Source organism: Columba livia, chromosome 3 (genome assembly GCF_036013475.1).
Source record: "Columba livia isolate bColLiv1 breed racing homer chromosome 3, bColLiv1.pat.W.v2, whole genome shotgun sequence".
Lineage (NCBI taxonomy): Eukaryota > Metazoa > Chordata > Aves > Columbiformes > Columbidae > Columba > Columba livia.
The window spans coordinates 121,870,926-121,891,800 of NC_088604.1; the positions used below are offsets into that span (position 1 = coordinate 121,870,926).

At 50.3% G+C, this 20,875-nt stretch overlaps 1 protein-coding gene across 29 annotated transcripts in view; it reads left to right on the plus strand.

The window, feature by feature from the left end:
• The window catches only part of LOC102089333 (sodium/potassium/calcium exchanger 3), a 208,563-nt gene that overhangs the window by 174,403 nt on the left and 13,285 nt on the right, over positions 1–20,875 (plus strand). For 25 of the 29 annotated variants that reach the window (XM_065059490.1, XM_065059491.1, XM_065059484.1 and 22 more), the window contains 6 exons: positions 37–109; positions 2,957–3,048; positions 5,913–7,040; positions 15,101–15,406; positions 15,879–16,010; positions 18,683–18,846. In XM_065059490.1, the coding sequence (XP_064915562.1) occupies positions 37–109; positions 2,957–3,048; positions 5,913–7,040; positions 15,101–15,406; positions 15,879–16,010; positions 18,683–18,846 (1,895 nt within the window). Of the gene's footprint in view, positions 1–36; positions 110–2,956; positions 3,049–5,912; positions 7,041–15,100; positions 15,407–15,878; positions 16,011–18,682; positions 18,847–19,355; positions 20,524–20,875 lie in introns of those variants that run through there. The other 4 variants (XM_065059500.1, XM_065059501.1, XM_065059505.1 and 1 more) reach the window with 4 other exon arrangements.

Sequence of the window (20,875 nt, forward strand, 5' to 3'; positions counted from 1 at the left end):
TGTGTGATTCTTTCCTTTTTGTAACTTTGTTTGCAGCATTTTCCTTGGAGGGGTCTGGAATAAGCTTTGCTGATTTGTTCAGGCTCATTGCTTTCTACTGCATCAGCAGGTAAGGCGGTGTCGGGTTCTGAGTTGCCTTTGCTAGACTGTCTTGAAAAATGAGAGGCTCAAGGACTTGGTTCAGCATGAGATCTGCCTTCAAATCTGTGAATATTTCTGGGTAGTCTTAGAAGGTAACGGGAGAAATAAGAGGTGAGGATTGGAAGCAAGTCTCTGTCTCATTTGTTACTGAATATTGGAAGGTTGATGTTAATTACCCACCCAACTGTGAGGTGTTGCCAAGTCAAACTTTAGCTGATGCCTTGTAATGCTTAACTGCTCTGTAGCTCATTTAACACGCACAATGAACTGTCTTGCAGTGTGCATTTACTGGAATTGCTAGTAAAAAACATTTTTGAGCATAGTGAAAAGATGTCAGATCACATTGTAGAATATCGCAACTGAGAGATGTGAATGTAAATTGTGAACAACAAAAATGGCCTGTTTATTGTGGCCCAACTTGTTTTCCAGGTAGTATATAGAGAAAAAATTAGCTGCTGCTTTTTAATCTTTTAATGTTTTGAGTTTGAATTTGGGTTACTGGTGAAAACTTCTGTACCGATGCTGAAGCGTTTGACACGTACCCATGGGCAGGACGTGGCCAGACCACACACGTGCGCGTTTTCTGAAGCAGCGGGAGAGGTGACTCTGACGCTCTCGGTCCCTCCATCGCAACGAGCTTGGCACCTCGCGCTGACGGGGGCGATCGGTGGTGCGGGAGACGCTCCCTCGGGTTGCGGTGCTCACCGTTTCGGTTTGTGGTGGAGCGTCTAGACCCCCTGTGTCACAGACCTCCATCCGCCAGCTGTAGATGCGGGGGGTGAAAAAAGCGTTTGTACCACACAAGTAACTGGCCAGCACTCAGATGATAGGCGAGCTGACGCTGCGTTTGAAAGCACGTTAATGAGGAGAGATTCCTTATCCTGTCACCCTGTCAGTTCTGTGCGCCAGCCAGGCTCTGGTGAATTCACTCTCAGAGCCTGCAGGGAGCGAGCAGCAAATGTGCATTTCTTCATATTAGCTTGTCCCTTGTCTTTCACTGAAGGCTCCAGGTTGCTTTGAATTTGCCAAGTCAGCGCACAAACACACGGTAGGTTGTTGCCTTGCGTATGAGTCTGATAACTGAGAGCCTCTTCCTGCAAAGGGGCCCTGGTGTTCACGGTGATATTTCAGTCAGCCGGGCGTGAGTTCGGCGTCCTGCTGCAGCCAGGCCTCCCGTTCAGGAGACGCACACACCACTGCAGAACCAGCCTCTTCACCCGTGTGTCCTTCTGTTCCTTTTCTGGTTGCCCTTTGGGGAAGGAAGTGGAAAGAGTGGTGACCACAACTAGACGTGGTGTTAAACTTTCCTAGTGCATCTTCTTAAACACAGCTTGAGCTGCAAACCCAGCCACAGATACCAGTACAAATAGAACTTCAGTGGCAAAACTGTCCAGAGATTTCAGTAAATGAAGCTCACTCTTTGATAGCGGGTTTGCTTTTGGAAGTGGGCGCTTATTTCCGCATTCAGTGGAGAAACACCCTAAGCTTTTCTGTTTGCCCGTTGTTTCTGAAGGGGCAGGTCTGCATCCTTGTCCTCCTCAGGCCGCAGTCTGGGGCCGCAAGAGGAAAGTGTAAACGCCTCGTGGAAGGAAAGCAGATAGGTGGCTGTTGTGAGAAAGAGAGAGTACCCTTTGGTACAGCGCAGCAAACCGGGGCATTTCCCCAAACCAGAGAGGATTGCTTTCGGTGGATATTCTGGTCGAGGAGTCAAGGGTTACTTATCTTTGTATTAAGTCCATTATGCTATTCTAGACTCTAGATTATCTCTGGTACAATATTGAAAGAATCTTTCCAAATACTTTTTAGTTAGTGTATCAGTCTCGGGCATATGCTTGATTTGAATGAGTGGCATTACAAGATCCTGTGTTTTCAACAAGTTAACATACAACATAGAGAATACTGATGTGATGAAGGCCTCTCTGTGCTGCGACAGATGGTTGGCTTGTTCACAGCCCTAAAAGAACATATGCTGACATTAGATGTATGTAGGATTCCTGTGCTCCATTTGTTCTCATTTACTTGTACTGCCTAGGTCCTTCTACTACAGACTCTGCGGTTTAGCACGCACTGTTGTTTGAGGGTGGGCAGGCAAGAGGTACAGTATTTGTTGATGGCAGTGCTCATACAGGGTACATACGGTTACGTAGATTTGTCCCTTAAAATCTCTGTCTAAAAGCTTTTTCCACTGGATTTGGCTTACGTTGTTCGTGCACTCATGCGTCTCCCTTTGTCAGCATCCATTGAATTTCTAAAGGCAGTGAAGAAAAACCACAGATGAGAATAAATTATGAAGACTCTCTTAAGTGAAGTGTGTTTTCAGCCTAGGACAGGGTAGTACCAAAACATCCTAGCTTAGGAATTTTTACCTAAACAAGTACCTGGTTGCTGACCAGGTACTTTTTAGATTTTTATTCTGAGAAGTGGAATTCTACCAACAGCATATTCAGAAAATAAGAAGCTTCATTGAAGGGTTATGGGCAGATAACACTTGTGCGTCTCACTGGTACGCTTGGAAAGACCAGCTGTAAAAGCATCTGCCGTCAGGGGAGAAAATATTGGATGGCTCAGTGGAAATGAGCCTAAAGAAGGCCCTGGGGGCTTGGCTGTGGGTTGCATCTCGCGCCACTTTCCAACGCAGAGGAGCCCAGACGGGAAGTGTTTTTACTGTGCGCTGTATTTGTGACTCTTGCTACCTGCCATAGCTCGAAAAGAAAACAAGAACCGGAGCTCAGCCACTGCCAGTGCTGAAAACGAATGCTTTTAGAACTATGCATGTTGTTGCAACAACCAGCGTTATTTTTCTCTTCAACAACAGGGACGTCCTTCCATTCACTCTGAAGTTGCCTCATGCTATTGCTGCAGCAAGGACAGAAGCTGAACTTGAAGAGATTGCTCAGCTTGGACTAAGTAAGTAATTCTCTACATAGATGTCATTCTCCGTAGCATTGCTGTAAGCTCGAAGAAATAGTCTGTATTAGTAGGTAGTTCATGTTGGTCAGTGATGATACAGATTTAATTTAGGAAGGCAGCTTCTCTTACTGGGAACCTCGTAATTGCCGAATGGCGGCCTGGCTGCTCTTCCTTCCTTCTGTGGTATTTTTGCGACTGTAGTTTCCTTCCTGCCTCGTTCTTTCCCCGCGCCGGGCGGAGCGCGTCTCGCGGCACGGGGCAGGCGTGCCGCCTTGGCTGCCGGGCTGGCGCGGGCTGCGGGCTCGCGGGGCCGGCTCTGGCCTGGGCAGCCGCCCCGGGAGCGGAGGAGCCGGGCTTCGCTCTCAGTGCAACTTCTGCTCAGGCTGACAGCTCATCCAGAATGGCAATTTTTGAGATAAGCAGCGCAATGCAGTAGCATGTTAACTGGAGGAGGATTGTATGCATAGGATCTGCAGAATGTATCCGTGTGTGTTGGTTTGGTGATATTTTTAAAATAGCAAAAGGAAATGCAAGGACATGTCCGTGCATTGCTTGACTGCTACAACCAAATGCAGGCTCATTGTAAACCCTATTTTGAGCTTGCAAGGCCTGGGGAGTTTTGAAACATCGGCTCCACCCCAACGGATCGTTGAGCAACTCCTGCAAAGCGCTGAACGGCCTCATTTCCTTTTGCGGGAAGGCAGGGTTGACTGTCAGCATTCTATGTCCAGATTTTTGAGTCATCTTTGATTTAGAAGCGGATCCTCACTAAATCAGTGCTAGCATGGGGCTCTCTAGAACTGCTTGGTGGGACTCTGCAGCAAAGCCACGCACAGGGAAGTATCGCACTGCTTTTCGTTTTGTTCTGCTGCAGTAGCAGTGCAATTAAGGGATTTGTTTTAGAGAAGAGAAAAATAACTCCTGCACTGATTATCTGGTAATTGCATGAAAGTACGGATTTTCATGGGAATAGGGACAAACATGGAAACGTTGATTAGGTGAATTTTGGACAGAAAAAGAGTCTGATTGGGATAGTGTAGTGAAGACAGCCTCCCAGTAACACCTAGAAGCCTTAAAGTAACGTCAGGTGAGTTTCTCCATAGGAGATGATGGTGGTGTTGAGCAGGCTCTCCAGACTAACCGTCTGTCCTCAGTACCTGAGAGCACCACTGCTGCAGAGTGAGTCTTGCTCCTGAACAGTCCGTCTACATTGCAGGTGGTGCTTCTTTAAGCTAATACGCTTCAAACCTGAGGAGGATCTGTCTCTGAATATGCGGTTGGCGTATTTGGGATCAATTGCCTACTGTACACCAGATCAAGATCACAGTTTCTTTGAGCAAAAAGCAGACAACAAAGTCGAGATTTTGATAGAGTTTTAGGTGTGCATGTGCAGAAGAGCACACCAGGAAGCCAGCCCCTCAACACAGTGCACCCAAGAGGTGCCCAAAATAACTCCCAAGGGCCCTTCCTGTTAAGCCTGGGCTTTCCTTAAGCAGCATGTGGGCGCAAAACACCCTGGTCCGAACACAGAGGGTTGTAGCTCCGGTCGGAGCTCTGTCGTGCTGTAGGCTCAGGAGAACTGAACAAGGCAGGTCAGCAGCATGTAGCCCAGCAAACCACACCAGGAAGAAACTGCAGTGAAGGTTTCAAGGCTGTTGCCAGCCTGGAAGGTTTGATGTGCTGAACACAAGACTCCCTCTCTGGGTCTCTTGCGTTTCACCTGCAGCAGCGTTACATCGTGTGTTTGCAGCAGCCCCCATGCCAGGGCAGCTTGCTGAGGGGTCTGCACGCAGGATGTGCAGCCACGGAGCTGGCGAACAACAGCAGCATCGCGTGACTAAGTAGAGAAGTACGTCTGTGCCTGCACGTGCTCTGTGGCAGTGGCCTGTCACCGGCGTTTCCTGCCTTCTGCCCCGAGGGCAAGACGTGGCTGTCAGGTGTGGGGGGTTTGGCACTGGTGCCATCAGGCCCAGGTGTCATTGCTCAGCAGCCCCAATGAGGCATCCTTACACTACGAGACTGCACATTTTAGCAAAATCTCCCTCCTCTGGTGTTCCTCCCTTATTTCAGGCTGATTGCTGTCCTCGAGGGCTTGTCTGGTGTCATTCTTCACACTTTCAGGAGCTGACGGGTTTTACTGTTGACTCAGTTTCACAGAGATGCTGACGCTCTGCTGGGACAGAGCAGAAGCTGCAGCTGCAGGTTTTCCACACGGCTGGTGTGGACTGCACACCGGCCTGTTTATGTGCTGCTGAGAGCCTAAGCCTCAGGCGAACAGCGTCACCCCGCCGGGGCAGGGCTGCCGGCCGCGCGGCCGAGGACGGCGAGTGCACCGCCGCAGCAGCATCTGAGCTGTCTTTTATGTGTAGTTTCGTTTGTTTACTATCAAACCAAACCAAAGGTTTTATTGAGTCAGTGACCGTCAGCTGGTGTGGATCAACCCAACTGTTGTCTTTAATGGAGTGAGCTTATTAACACCAGCTGAGAATCTAGGCTTATTTCTCCTGAGTGAGATGCTGGTAAGTGGTTTATGTTCATGTCAGTCTCAAGTTGGTAAGAATTACTCTGTTACAGTCCCCGCTCTGTTCTGTGATTCTTAGTTTATTTTTAAGCTAAGTTCAGTGGGCTGACACAAAGCTATGCGTTGGTCATGGTATTTATAAATGGGGAGGAGCAGCCCCAGGAGTGCAGCTTGCAGTTGTGTCTGGTGGTTCACTCAGAAGTTGGGTTTATTCCCCATGAATTAATAAAAGCTTGCCTAAATTTCTTAGTACTTGAAGCTGGCGATGTTGAGCTGAATGTTCTGAAAGCCATCTGCATGCTGTTTCATATTCTTACGCTAACGCCATGATGATTTTCAGACTTTTGGAGCTCTTCGGCTAACAGCAGCCCCCCAGATCCCTCAGCTCCCCGCAGGCCTGCGCCTCTGGACGGTGCCTGTAAAGACTCGCGCCAGCTCTGCCTTATAAATGGAGTGCATTCTATACGAACCAGAACGCCTTCGGAGCTGGAGTGCAGCCAGACCAACGGAGCGCTGTGTTTCATTAATCCCCTCTTCTTAAAAGTGCACAGCCAGGACGTCAGTGGAAGTCTGAAAAGGCAGAGCCCCAGAGCTCCAGACGCGAATGGCACCGCGAGGCCTCGCTCCCCCCCGCCCCGGCCGCCACCTCCTTCTATTAATAGCATCTTCACGAGTCCACAGCTTTCCAGGACTATAAAGCAGGCGAGCATGCCAGAAACAGTCAGCCATAAGAAAGACAGAGGCTTGGATTCGCTGCAGCATAAACCAGCCCCTATTCCGCCTCCTCGGCTGAAGAAGCAGGCTGCTTGCTCGGAGGTGGAGGGCAGCGCCAGGGCCGCGGCGGCTTGGCCTGGCGGCAGCGCAGGGCGCGTCCCCGAGGCCGCCGGCATCCCAGGTGAGCCCCTGCCCGAGCCGGCTCCGGCAGCCGCCAGGAGCACGGGAGCTCCCAGCTCTGAGTCACAGCCGCCCTGGCATGGAGGCCGGCAGAGGCTGAGCGACATGAGCATTTCCACCTCCTCGTCCGACTCGCTGGACTTCGACCGGAGCATGCCGCTGTTCGGCTACGAGGGGGACACCACCAGCAGCCTGGAGGACTTCGAGGGGGAGAGCGACCAGGAGAGCATGGCACCCCCTCTGAAGCCCAAGAAGAAAAGAAACAGTTCTTTTGTTCTCCCCAAGATTGTGAAATCTCAGCTACGGAAAGTCAGTGGAGTTTTCAGTTCCTTCATGACCCCCGAGAAGAGGATGATCAAGAAGATTGCAGAGATGTCCCAGGACAAACGCACTTATTTTGGATGCCTAGTGCAGGACTACGTCAGCTTTCTCCAGGAAAACAAGGAGTGCCATGTTTCGAGCACCGATATGCTGCAAACGATTCGGCAGTTCATGACCCAGGTCAAGAACTACTTGTCCCAAAGCTCCGAACTCGATCCCCCGATCGAATCGCTGATTCCCGAGGACCAAATAGGTAAGAAACGCCGTCCTGTGTTTCGGGCCGCGGTGAAAATGTGTAATCTGTGTTTATAGCGATACGCCTCTGCGGGTTCAGAGAGGTGGGGTTGACGTTGCTAGCCGACTTGGAGCCCTTGCGCATTTCAGTCTTAGAGCAAAACACTACCAACCCCCCCACGCCCGAAATCGCCCTGGCGACTCAGAGGGACTAAGCTACAGATTTGTCTGTAATAATTATCCTTAAAATAGCTACAGTGTGGACTTTTTACCTGTGATTATTACTTGTTTTTTTTTAGCTGCTGTGCTGTTAACAATGCGGGATCCTTTCTTTGCTAGCATACGTGTATTTTTCCCCTGAGTTTGGTTGAAGTAGTTCTAGATGTTTGAACCAAAACTTTGCCAATTTTAACCGTATGGAATGTAGCCATGAAAGCAGAATTTATTCGAAACCCGTGGCAGTTAAGAGCAGAGGCACATTTCTTAGCAACTCGCTTTTGAAATAAATGTCATTCTTCCACATGTTCTCATGCACTCCTAGCAAGGCTGTGCTGTCCCTACACTTGAAGTTAAGTGCAAAGATACATGATAGTTCAACACAAACGTGTGCAAGAGTGAGAAGGGGCTGCTAATCCCAAGATTTCTATACCTCTTTGTTACATGTATGTGTTAATAAATGGTTGCACATGAGATATATGTTTGAATACATGTTTTAACAACAGAGAGAGACTTGTGCATCCACAAAAGAGAAATCATTGTTGCTGCATAAAGTCTCAGTGCTTCTCTGTCTTGCCCAGTCTGAGCAGTATTTGTTAAGGAGTCTATAAGCCACGTTTAGGAGATAAACATCCCTCAGGGCAGAATACTTTCCTTGTGAGCTCAGCTCAGTCCTAATTTGCTTGTTTTTCTCCTGTACCTCGGTGTCCCAATAGTTGGCCCACTGCAAAATTGGCAGATAGTTCTTTCTCTGGGACTAGAGGCTGATTTTGTGTCGACATTTCTGTCCTCGGTGGAGAGGAAGTGCTGTCAGGTCGCCTCACCTTCACGTACACACAGTCAGGCCAGAGTGGGGAGCACTGCTGCAGCAGGTACGACGCTATGAAGGGTGTCCTTGAAACCGAGACTCTTTCAAAGGCACGTATTGTTCTTGCTGGAATAATAAAGAACGTTATGTGGGTGTTACATGGCAGAAACAAAAGGCGAGCTGAGCAGAGGTGCAGGCGTGTTTCGCCTGGGTTTCTGCAGAGGACTGAATATGGGACAAGGAAGTACAGATTTGGTGTGCTGGTAGTTTCGTGAAAGCTTGGTTGGACTTGTACTTCTCATTGTCAGGGTGTGGTTAAATTGGACCGTGTGTCTGCGAAGACTGGCAAAATGCTGTCTGCTTTTAAATGTCTCTGTAGCGTGGAGGAGCATGAGCTGTGAAACGTAATTACTAAACTGCATTGGTTTTCTTCAGTGACAGAAAGTCTGGCTTTGATCATGTGATTAAATGCAATTACTTTACAAAGCAGGGTAAACAAAGGAAGAACTTGCTTTTGAATCATGAACTGCCTATGGCTTGGGCCTGCAAACAACCTCAGTGGATCAGGAGCGTCAGATGTTGCTGATCTAAGCAGATAGCTATGTGACAGCAAGATTTAGTCATCCCTATAGAGACCTTTTCATGATGTAGCCCTGCCCATTATCCACAGTTTTGCTTGACTCTTTCGGTACGGAATTGCAGACTGAATTTTCACATCATGATTAGTCGCTTATCCTCTGTCAGTTTGCGCTTGTGTGCCTCCCGCTCCCCGCAGAGCTGCTACTGGTCACCATTGGGGACGGGCGGACCGCGCCGTACCCGCTGGGGACAGGCAGACCGCACCGTACCCGCTGGGGACGGGCAGACCGCACCGTACCCGCTGGGGACAGGCAGACCGCACCGTACCCGCTGGGGACAGGCAGACCGCACCGTACCCGCTGGGGACAGGCAGACCGCACCGTACCCCCAGGGGACAGGCAGACCGCACCGTACCCGCTGGGGACAGGCAGACCGCACCGTACCCGCTGGGGACAGGCAGACCACACCGTACCCCCTGGGGACAGGCAGACCACACCGTACCCCCTGGGGACAGGCAGACCGCACCGTACCCCCTGGGGACAGGCAGACCGCACCGTACCCCCAGGGGACAGGCAGACCGCACCGTACCCGCTGGGGACGGGCAGACCGCGCCGTACCCGCTGGGGACGGGCAGACCGCACCGTACCCGCTGGGGACGGGCAGACCGCGCCGTACCCGCTGGGGACGGGCAGACCGCGCCGTACCCGCTGGGGACGGGCAGACCGCACCGTACCCCCAGGGGACAGGCAGACCGCACCGTACCCGCTGGGGACGGGCAGACCGCACCGTACCCGCTGGGGACGGGCAGACCGCGCCGTACCCGCTGGGGACGGGCAGACCGCACCGTACCCCCAGGGGACAGGCAGACCGCACCGTACCCGCTGGGGACAGGCAGACCACACCGTACCCGCTGGGGACGGGCAGACCGCGCCGTACCCGCTGGGGACGGGCAGACCGCGCCGTACCCGCTGGGGACGGGCAGACCGCACCGTACCCGCTGGGGACGGGCAGACCGCGCCGTACCCGCTGGGGACGGGCAGACCGCACCGTACCCCCAGGGGACAGGCAGACCACACCGTACCCGCTGGGGACGGGCAGACCGCACCGTACCCCACTGCCATCGCTTGCATTCCGGCACGTGCTGGAGCAGCTCTGCCCAGGCTTAGCAGAGCCCTTTCTTCTGTGTCTGTGTGATGATCCTTGTGATCGTGTAGCTTTTCTTGCAGAACTGCGTGGTGGAGTTTCCAGACTTGCAAGCGAAAGACTTCTGTGGGAGATCGTTAAGGTTTCCCAGCCAGGGGCATATCAAACTGTTCAACTCCTGCCAGGTCATTGGGAGAACGCGCATCAGTGTTTCTAGTTACTCCTGACAGGTACCTCCCAATCCTAGTGCTGTGGCTCTTAACCCTTCCTGAAACAATGGGGTTCCCAGCGCTAGGACAGAACCAGGACTAAGGCACATGGCTTTTTATTGTTTAGGGGCGAATGCAAAGTATCTTTTAAAAAGTTGTCTGCACCTGAATATGTATTCACAGAATAAAGACGTGGACTGGTCAGAGGACACTGATAGTCCACAGCTACCCGAATAGCAAACGTTTGGGAATTGTTTGTGTTTCTTTTCCTGGCTGTGAACAGAAAGGAGTCAAGTTCACTGTCTTTAGTTTGCTGGTGATCACCAAGTGGGACCTAACACCTGAACAACTTCAGTCTTGATGCCCAAATCTGGACCTAGGCCAAGAAATGACTCGTTTAAATAATGTGGCAATATGGTGTTATTATGTGGAAAGGTGCCTGAAAACACTGCCTGTTACTGGTGTTGTGTTTCTAGTGTGTAATGGATTTTTAAGTGTGGAATCTTAGGGGAGGCTTGGGGAGCTCGGCTCTGCGTGGAGGCAGCTGGCTGCTCGAGGGAGGCTTCGCCTTCCTCCTCCGGAGACGGTGTTTTGTCTTTGTTCTTACCAGATTTCTGTCACCTGGGACTTAAACCCGTTTCCCACCTATGGAGGTAACTTTAGACCTGCTCTCCACAGGACTGGCAATGCCCTCCTCCCATTCCTGCCATGATATCATATGCACATTTTAGATGTGAACTCTCTGCTTTGTCATCCAAATTTTGAATTAAAATACCAAGTAGACTAAAGCCCAGAGCTGACCCCCATGGTGCCTCTTTTTAGATATCTGTCTTGTCTGACAGTCAGCCATTGGTAATGGGGTTGTCAGGGCACTGTTTTGTGCACCTGTTCATGGTGATTACCACAAGACAATATTTCCCTTGTTTGATTATAGGGAAGTTGCATGTAATAGGGTTATGGGTCTTAGAAAGGCTAAGATACAGCCCAGCCCCTGCTCCCCTCTTCTGCAGTGATCCAGTTATGCTCTTAAAGCAATTAGAACGGTATGCTACCCCTTCCACTTGAAAAACTCGTGTTGGCTGTTTTTTTCAGCACTGTGCTGCTTCTTAGATGCTCATGTTTGTCTTGGTGTCCCGTTCCTTGCCCTGTTGTTCCTCCTCGTGCATTTTCGTGTTGGGTTGAGGCCACCCAGTGTGTCACCCAGCTCTCCTTTCGCTGCAGGAGCGGGGGCAGAGAGAAAGAGGCAGAGGATTTGGTCCTCCCTTACCCAGCCATCCCTTTTATTTGCTTTTGACTTATTCCCTATTCTTTATTACATCTTCTTTAAGAGAAGACTGGTGTTTACCACACAGCCATAGTGTGAGTTTTAATTAACCCACAGCTGATTAAAGCAACACAAACCTAGCACAGATAGTTCTGTGACTCGTTGGTGTGCTTTATGTAGATAAAACAAGGGGAGGTTTACCCTAGAGGCCTTCCTTCCCTAGTTGCTCGACGTCTGCCACCACTGCCTATCCATCACCCACCTCATCCTGCGGCTGTTTTCGGGGCTGTGCAGATTACCAGGGAATGTGGGTTGTGTGAGGTCCTACTGCCGAGCGTTGCTCCTTTGGGGAAGATGCCCACGCCTGCATGATGGGCTGGGCACGTGTCACATCCACCAAGAGCTGGGCACTTGCCCATACTGACATGAGCTGTCTTAAAATAGGTCCGTGTCAGTCATGGCAGCCTATGGACATGCAACGTACCAGGAAGATCCGAAGCAAAGGCGATGCAGTGTAGTCAGGTGTGCTTCTTGTACACGCCACGCTGGTCACAGCAACCTGCTGCTTTCAGCCTCCGGGACAGCGTTGTTTGTGCCTTTTAGTGCTGGTTCCCAGGCGCTCTCAGTCTCTTCCTCAGCCCTTTGTTTACTGGTGGGTGGTTTGGCCGGCACAGGTGATAGACAAGTGTGAATGCAGGGAGTGGACACTGGCTGGTGACCCAGTGCAGCAACAACAGGTGGTTGCTGGTAACCCGGCAGCCTGTAAGAGGTGAGAGCGCACCTGCGATTTCACACAGCGAGGGTTGTGAAGAGGCTGTGTAAGGACACTCGCGATGACTAATATCGTCCCCTCTAGATGCAAACTTGTGTGGTTTGCAGCAAAACAAAATAGCGTGTCAGCACAGGATGCAGATGTGCTTCCACAAGCCACAACGAAACTGGCTGGCTGGCCTTCACGGTTCATTTACCGAAGCGTTTCCAGTTCCCATTTTGAGGCTGGAGGCTAATTATAAGTGTCATTTCAGGAACGCTACATGGCGCTCAGCTCAAGTGATGTTCAATTAAAACAACCCAAACAGCTGAAGAGTGTCTGTCTTGGAGTATCACACATTTGAAAACACTTTGCCTGTGCTGAAGCGAACAGGAATTTTTGTTGCAGGTTTGCATCTGAGAAATATACAGAGATGCTACCACAAAGGGTCAGTCCTCAGTTCACATCTTAGATGCTAATTTGTTTGGGATACCCTTGTATACCTTTTTGGTGACCATTAGAAGTTAAACCAGTGAAAGCTGCTGCTGGCTGGGACCTGTTTTGTGGGATCGTATCCAGAAAACACCTTCCTCTGAAAGGCACCGGTGACAGCAGTTCAGAAGGAAGGATAAATAGTTGGCTGGTGTGACCCCAAGCGTGCTTACAGGTGTCTTGTGACACTGATTATTGGTCTAAGACCCAGATCATAGGAAATGCTGTCTTTCCAGGCTTTAACAGTAGCAGAACTATTTGTGTAGGTTTTGTATTAATTAAGATACATATGGGTGTTGTTATTGACAGTTGAAGTCCAGTCCTTGTCAATCTTGCCATGTTATTGGCCTCAACAACTTGCTAGACTTTTCTGTCCTTACATTAAAAAGTGTAAGTCTGTGGTTCTTCTGCCTGTGCCAGAATTCATAAGGGAGAGGAACAGACGGTGGGTTGGGTTGGGTTGGGTTGGGATGGGATGGGTTGGTGGGGATTTTTGTGTGGTTGGTTTGGTTTGGTGTTTTTTTGGTTGGTTGTATTTTCGGCACCACCACCAAAGGCCTTGGGCAAGCCGTCCTGTTCCGGTCGCTTCCTCGCTCGCTGGCGGGTTCTGTGCAGACTTGCTGCGTTGGCAGTTTCACTCCACCCTTAGTAAGCCAAGGCAGTCAGTATCTTTTTGGAATCACAGTTATATGTCCTTTATTTCATTTGCCTCCTGTTCCCTCTCGTGTAGTTGCTGAACAGTACTGAAGGATGCTTTGTTAAATACCCCATCCTATTTTTGTCTGCCTGATCGCGTTACCAGCACAGAAGCCATTAGGAACAGCCTTCAGCAGTGAGTGCTTGGACTCTGTGTGGCGCAGACAGAGGGTAAACACAACACGTGAAGCAAAGGCACCATAAGAGGAGTATGCGAAGGGCACGTTTCTGTGCGAAAGAGGGGTATGGAGACTCCAAAGGAAACGTGGCTGAACACAAGGATAAAATAAATGAAAGCATAAAGCAAAAGCAAGAAAACAGAAGTCACTCACGCATGTTTGGAAGGGGTGTGTGTGTAAATCCCAAGCCTTAGCAATAGTCTGCAGTTTAAAAAAAAATTGGGGAGGGAGAAAAGAAAGAGACTGTGATCTAGAAAAAACACATAAGATCAGACAAAGAACCTAGAAAGTGCACGAGGTTCAATGAAGCTGGAGTGAGCCAGCACCGGCAGCAGAACGTCCACTGCGGCTGGGTAACGAGTATCCAACAGCGACACAGGCTCCTGCGGCCCGGGCCCTGTGCCCCCTGTGCCCCCTGTGCCCCGGGCCCTGTGCCCCCGCTGCCCGGGCCCTGTGCCCCCTGTGCCCCCGCTTCCCGGGCCCTGTGCCCCCTGTGCCCCGGGCCCTGTGCCCCCGCTGCCCGGGCCCTGTGCCCCCTGTGCCCCCGCTGCCCGGGCCCTGTGCCCCCTGTGCCCCGGGCCCTGCGCCCCCTGTGCCCCGGGCCCTGTGCCCCCTGTGCCCCCGCTTCCCGGGCCCTGTGCCCCCTGTGCCCCCGCTGCCCGGGCCCTGTGCCCCCTGTGCCCCGGGCCCTGCGCCCCCTGTGCCCCGGGCCCTGTGCCCCCTGTGCCCCCTGCTGCCCGGGCCCTGTGCCCCAGGCCCTGTGCCCCCGCTTCCCGGGCCCTGTGCCCCCGCTACCCGGGCCCTGTGCCCCCGGCCCCTCTGCCTGCTCCAGCCTCGGGTCCTGCCCCTGTCCGAAGGGTCACCGGCTTCTTTGGTACTCGTGCAAGTTCATTATGGTACGAATGATTGATGTAAGCTAATCATTAGCGTAAGATGTTGCCACAGGGACACTGAGTGGGAGAGGAAATTAGCTTAGAAAGGCAAGGTTTGCAGAGAAAATGTTTAGCAAGGAGCTTTCCCTGTTGATGTGGTCCAGACTTTGAAAATGCAGAATAACTGTTAAAGAAAAACTTGAGTAGAAGATAAAAAAACCCCAACAAACCCACTAAGTCAGCGATTACTGTGCCACGTGCGCACTATTGCCAAACAAAGAACTTCCAACTTGATGACAAAGCTGGATATAAGCTTGCATGATGAAATCCGAAGCTGGGAAAACACAGCTTGGTTTTCATTTATAGTTTAAAGCCCATAATCTGTCCAACTTGATAAAGATCTTGACAAAGTTGAGCCAAGTTTTAGGAGACCTTGGCTGAGTTATAGTTCCTGATGGAAACTATGCAAAAAGGATGGGCTTTCATGCCAAAGCAGACAAAAGTTATGGTTTTGACTGCTTTTACTTGAAGTTTGGGAGTTAAAGTCTGAGTTCAAAGTAAAATAAAACTCAGAGACTTCTGGCCAACAAAAGAAAAAGTTCACTGAATCCACAGCTTGCTTTGTTTTCTTTGCTTTCTTGTGCCGCTCTATAGTCTGTGCGTTTGTTTGGTTGTTTGTTTCTGATTTACCACACTGCCATAAATGGAATACAGATTCTACTCTGCCTTTTGTTTTCTTGTTAACAAACATCTGGAGACTCGGCTTGCATGATAAATAGGCCGTAGCAAGTCGGGTTTGCTCTGCAGCGTCTCTGTTGGGAGTGGTTCTGTTACCACGGAAGTCAGCCGGCCTGTGTTTTCCCGTTGCAGATGTTGTCCTGGAGAAGGCCATGCATAAGTGCATCCTGAAGCCGCTGAAGGGCCACATTGAAGCGATGCTGAAAGAGTTTCATACCGCCGATGGCTCTTGGAAACAGCTGAAGGAAAACCTGCAGCTGGTGCGGCAGAGGAACCCTCAGGAACTGGGCGTCTTTGTTCCAACACCAGACTTTGTGGACGTTGAAAAGATCAAAGTCAAGTTCATGACCATGCAGAAAATGTATTCACCTGAAAAGAAAGTTATGCTGCTGCTGAGAGTTTGCAAGTTGATTTACACTGTTATGGAGAATAACTCAGGTATGGTGCTTCTCGTGGTTCAGGTTCACTGATAATCCAGACCTGGGGCTGTCTTCTGGTGGAGGAACTCGGGCCCCCGGTTCTGCAGATGTGTCCTCCTCCTGCAGCTCTCGTAGCATCTCGCTCTTCAGAGAGGGGTTGTTCCTCTCTGCTTCTTTCCTGATGTCTCTGACGCATCTGGCAGCACATGTTACACATTCGGTGTGAAGCCGAGTTGTGAAGCAGCTTAAAAGAAAGCAGCTTTGCTTTAACCGCGGCCTTTTGAAACCGGCTGTCGGAAAGGCTGTCCTGTGAGCCTTGAATTTACACTAGTTCTACGTGAGTATGCGCTTTCCTGCGTACTGATAGCAGGAGATTCTGGAGTAATACGAACGTACTGGCCAGTGAAGGCGGCAACACAGCGCTTTCCTTTCAAACACTGAAACTGGTAAAAGGTTGTGCTTTGTGTGTCACTGTGTTCTCTTTGACCCAGGGAGGCTGTATGGAGCTGATGACTTCTTGCCGGTGTTGACATATGTCATAGCCCAGTGTGATATGCTGGAGCTGGATACTGAAATTGAGTACATGATGGAATTGCTGGATCCGTCTTTGCTGCATGGAGAAGGTAATCTATTTATTTTTATTTGCATGGAATGAAGGATTAGAGAAGGGGGATTCATTCTTCCACATTGTGCAGTTGCCGTTAACCTTGTTTGAGTAGAACATGGAGAGTCCTAAAGTCGGCGATGTTGTTGGTGTAAGAAGGGAAGGGTGGTTAGTGACCTGAGGATCTACTGACGTGTATCACCCCGTGAAGGAATAGGTTGTTTCCAGCCAAGAAGCGGGAGATGCTGTGACTTAGCAAGCAAACACATGCACCGTGCAGGTGTCAGATGTGGTTACCCTTCTGTGCCTGAAAACATCCCGAGATCATTTATAGGGCTGCAGCATTCGGTTAAATTGTGAGACATGTAATGGGACTTGGGCTAGGTGCTGTGTAGAAACTTCGGGGGGGATTCTCTGCCAGGAAAGGGCTTTCGAGAATATTGCCCCACTTAATGATCTTTGCTTCTTCCCAATATTTGCTTCTCACAAAGTATTTTTATAAGCCCTAGCAATATGTTTCCTAAGGCACTCCTGGATGGTGGCTGCAGTCCACTAGAGGCAGGGAAATCTCCCTTCTGTTCTCATGGTGGTGTTTCTGACAGTGGTATTCTGCAGGCCCTTGGTAGGCCCCAGGATCTGCTGGTTTCTGAGCAAGTTTAAAGGTTCTTGTGACCCAGCTCAGCTGTGAGTTCCAGTATTTGTGTGTTTCCCGCTCCTGCTGTCTCTTGTCTTTCTGAAATTGCTGTATCCTCTACCTCGCCAGTGTGCACGAGAGAACCGTGCCAGGATTCCTCCAGCGTGGCACTGCTCTGTTCCCTGTTCCGTTTGCATAGCATCCTCTAGCGCGTTGTTCAGGAATCTTAGAACGGAAAACACTTGAGATGTGAAGCTGGATATCACTAAGATGCTTGAAAAGCAGAAACATTTATTGGACTATAAAGTCATGACTGTAAAGTCACTGGCTGGCCCTGCCTCTGGCTCCAGCTGAACTGTACTGAGCAGGATAAATTCTTTAGTGCTTTGGGGTTGTACAGGTCAAGCATAACGTGTTGTCCAGTTTGTCTCATGGGTCTTGCATGTGTTTTGTGTATTAAAGTTGTTGCAAAGCTAAAGGCCAAGAGTATGCTCTCAGTATTCCCCCATGAACACCGCAGGCTTGGGGAAGAACAGCTGGAAAGTGCCCGGTGGAAAAGGACCTGGGGGCGTTGGTGACAGCAGCTGAACGTGCCCAGGTGGCCAAGAGGCCACCAGCTTCCTGATGTGCGTCAAGAATGGTGTGGCCAGCAGGCCCAGGGCAGTGACCGTCCCGGTGCTGGCACTGGGGAGGCCAAACCGCGAATCCTGGGGGCAGTTTTGGGCCCCTCACGCCAAGAAAGGCCTTGAGGTGCTGGAGCGAGTGGAGAGAAGGGAACGGAGCTGGTGAGGGGCTGGAGCACAAGTGTGATGGAGCGGCTGAGGGACCTGGGGGTTCAGCTGGAGAACAGGAGCTGAGGGGAGACCTTCTGATCTCTGAACTGCCTGAAAGGAGCTTGGAGCCAGGGGGGTCGGGCTCTGCTCCCCAGGAACAAGCGCCAGGAGCAGAGGAAACGGCCTCAAGTTGCCCAGGGGAGGTTGAGGTTGGATGTGGGAACAATTTCTTCCCCAAAGGGCTGTGGGGCATTGAACAGGCTGCCCAGGGCAGTGCTGGAGTCACCAGCCCTGGAGGGCTGGACAGACGGACACGAGGTTCTCAGGACAGGGGGTAGTGGTGGACTTGGCAGTGTGAGGTTCGCAGTTGCTCTCAATGATATTAAAAGTCTTTCCCAACCAAAACGATTCTAGTACAGAAAATACTACTGTGAGCACAGAATGTGTCCTTGAATGGCTCCATGGATAGACTAATTGGACGCTCCCACTCAAATAGTTTATTTAAAAAAAAGGGGAGGAGGAGTGAGAGAAATAAATGGCAGTGTGTGTTGTGTTCCTCCTGGTTGTCGAGCACTGTTACCTCTTGTTGAGACTCATTTTCCTTTGTGACCTGTAGCTTCTTTTGTGTATTGGCAACTTGGTCTTGTGTTCAGTGTGTTCTCCACTCATGTAATAAAGGTGAAGTATGGAGGACGTAAACATCACCTCCTGAACTAGTCAGACATTATGGGGAATGCTAAAAAGGTGACAAACACAGCCTTCCTTTTTAAAACAAACTCTTTGAGGTGCTTCCAGGGTACAAATCACACATTCAGATGTTGCTCTATTGCCACTAAGGGTGGTGGTGGCTTTTAAGTTCCTGCAAAGTGGTGGATTGTGTTTTACTTTGTTTAAACAGCTATGTTTGTTTCGCCCACACTCCAAGCTTGGGAAGAAACCAAATTACTTGTTGGAAATTGTTTGTAAGAAACCTCATGTCGCAGCTTCGTAAAACCGCTCGGAGTGAAGGAGTAGCAGCAGTGGGGGTGTCCCCAGCGGTCAGGCGCCGCTGCAGCGCCTGGCGGGTCTGCCAGCCGCTGAGAACACTCCATCGGCTGCTCGCGGGCCACTGGGGCGGTTTGCTCTGTGTATAAATGCTGTGGCAGCAGAGGCAGGGACTTTCATATGTATGTATGTGTGAACATATCTATACTTTTAAAGCATTTGTACTTCCAATGTGACCAGTCCAAACCGGTGTGCTGTTCGTGACCGTTCTGAGAAGTGCCCCCTTGCTGTCCTTCCCAGGAGGCTATTACTTGACCAGTGCGTACGGCGCGCTCTCACTGATCAAGAACTTCCAGGAAGAGCAAGCTGCCCGACTGCTGAGCTCGGAAGCCAGAGACACCCTCCGGCAGTGGCACAAGAGGAGGACAACTAACAGGATGATTCCTTCGGTTGATGATTTTCAGGTAGAGCTTAGGGCTGGAGCAAAACCAGAGGATGATTGTTTAGTTGGAAACCCCCATTTGAGAGGTACGATTCATAGCAGTTCTCTTGGGGCCACAAGGTAAGTGGGAGTGAAGCAGTGCTGAGAATATGGCTGGCAAATTTGCCTTGGTTTTGAAGTCTTTGCACTTTATGGTACAGTTCGATTATAATGGTCTAAAGAAAACACTGAATAATGGAGCTTTCCCACAGTCCTTCTGTTTAAGTCATGCGGAGCAAGGACAAACTGAATCATATCTTAGATCCAGCTTCTTTGTGTGCTTTACTGTTAAAAAACCAGATCAGATTTTCAGTGGTATAGATCAGCACAGCTCCCCAGTAGCTGGCGGTGGTGCACAACAGGTAACAGAGAAGAGGGTGGGAGAAAAGCTTGCCCTCGGTTTTAAAGTTTAAGCAAGGGGTTGAGTCCTGTGCTACGGATGACATGATGTTTGTTTGTGTTTTTTTCCTCCATTTCTTACTGCTCTTTCAGAGCAGGGTAGTAACTTCAACTGAAGAATAACAAACCAGTCGGGATTCATTCATCTTTTAAAACCAGGCCTGCGTGTCTTTCACGTAGCATGCTGTTGGGTGTCTGTTCAGATGCATCGGTTTGTGGACTGAAGCAAGGAGAACACTGGAAGAAAGGAAAGAAGAAAGGATCTGCTCCTTTGTATTCAGTTGTTTACAGTTCGTACCACAGCGCAAAGTTGCCAGAGAGGCCAAGAACAACCGTCAATTAGATGTGATAGAGCTTGAGCTCGTCAGGGGATAGTGAAACCTTTCAGCCGGGTCTCCTCCTGCGTTATCGGTGTTTGTGCAAAGGACTACAGCACAGCACTGAATAGGAAGGAGTTGGGAAAATAATCAGTCTTCCACCATTTGCCTCTCCTAGGAAGAGGAGAACTAATTAACAAAAATTCCAAACTATGGCCAGTGCACAAAGTTAGTCCTTCTTACTGGGATCCAGTTTATACTCTGCTTCCCTGTAGCTAGATGTCACATTCAGGTAGCTCAAGTCTTTGCAGCAAAACACTGCACTTTTCATAGGAAAATTCATCACCTTGGTATTTCTTCTGGATGACTAAATGACAGAAGATTATTTCAGCAGGATCTTGTGTTCTGTTTCACCTTCTGTTCCACGGCAAACGAACTTTAGCCAAACTAATTGTAGAGCTGCACGCGGGAAGGCGCGGGGACAGCGGAGGAGCTGGCAGCCAGCGTGCGCCGCGCCGCTTCCGTTGTGCCTGCTGTCCCTCGAGTGGGGGCGGTGGCGCCGCCGGAGCTGCGCGCTTTGCCGTCTCCCGGCTCCGCAGGCCGCGCTCCTGCGGCGCGGCGCCTGCCCTGCGCCCAGCGCGTGACGCGCTCCGGCTCAGCCGCCTCTGCCGCGCGCTCCTCTGGCCCCGCGGCCCGGGAGCCTTCGTCCTCCCTCCCTCGAGGATGGGGAGGCAAAAAGTCCCGTGTTTCGCTGATGATCAAGTACGACTTTCTGATACTGCTTAAATAATTTTGATACCGGGTATATGAGTTACAGGCGTTTGTACCAACTTCAGCCTCTGCTCGGAGCAATCTTGTCTGTCTAAAAGCACATGCATTTGAAAACAGATCTTCTGTGTGTTAACTGTACATTAGCAATTAAAACCTTAATGTATTTTGCCTTATCTGGGGCTGATGCTTTTGTAATTTACTCCTCCTGAGTAACAACAGAGGATCAGTTCTGCTCAGTCAGGGTCCGTCCCAGTGGTTTAAATGCTGTTGCAAAGCTTCAGTGTTTCAGTCTGCAAGCTGCCAAAAGATATGTGGTTAAAGGCAAGAGTGCTCTTGGAACTCAAGTTATACGAACGTTCCTTTAGTCCCAGCTTTTAACAGCTTGCTTTATGCAATGTAAATTTTTACCATTGTGATCTAGCACGCTTCATTTACTCCGTGCAGAAACACAGGGACCAGCTCGGTCAATAAACAGGCCTTGCTCGCTGTCATTTTTTTCCACCTCCTTTCATTTTACTGCTCTTT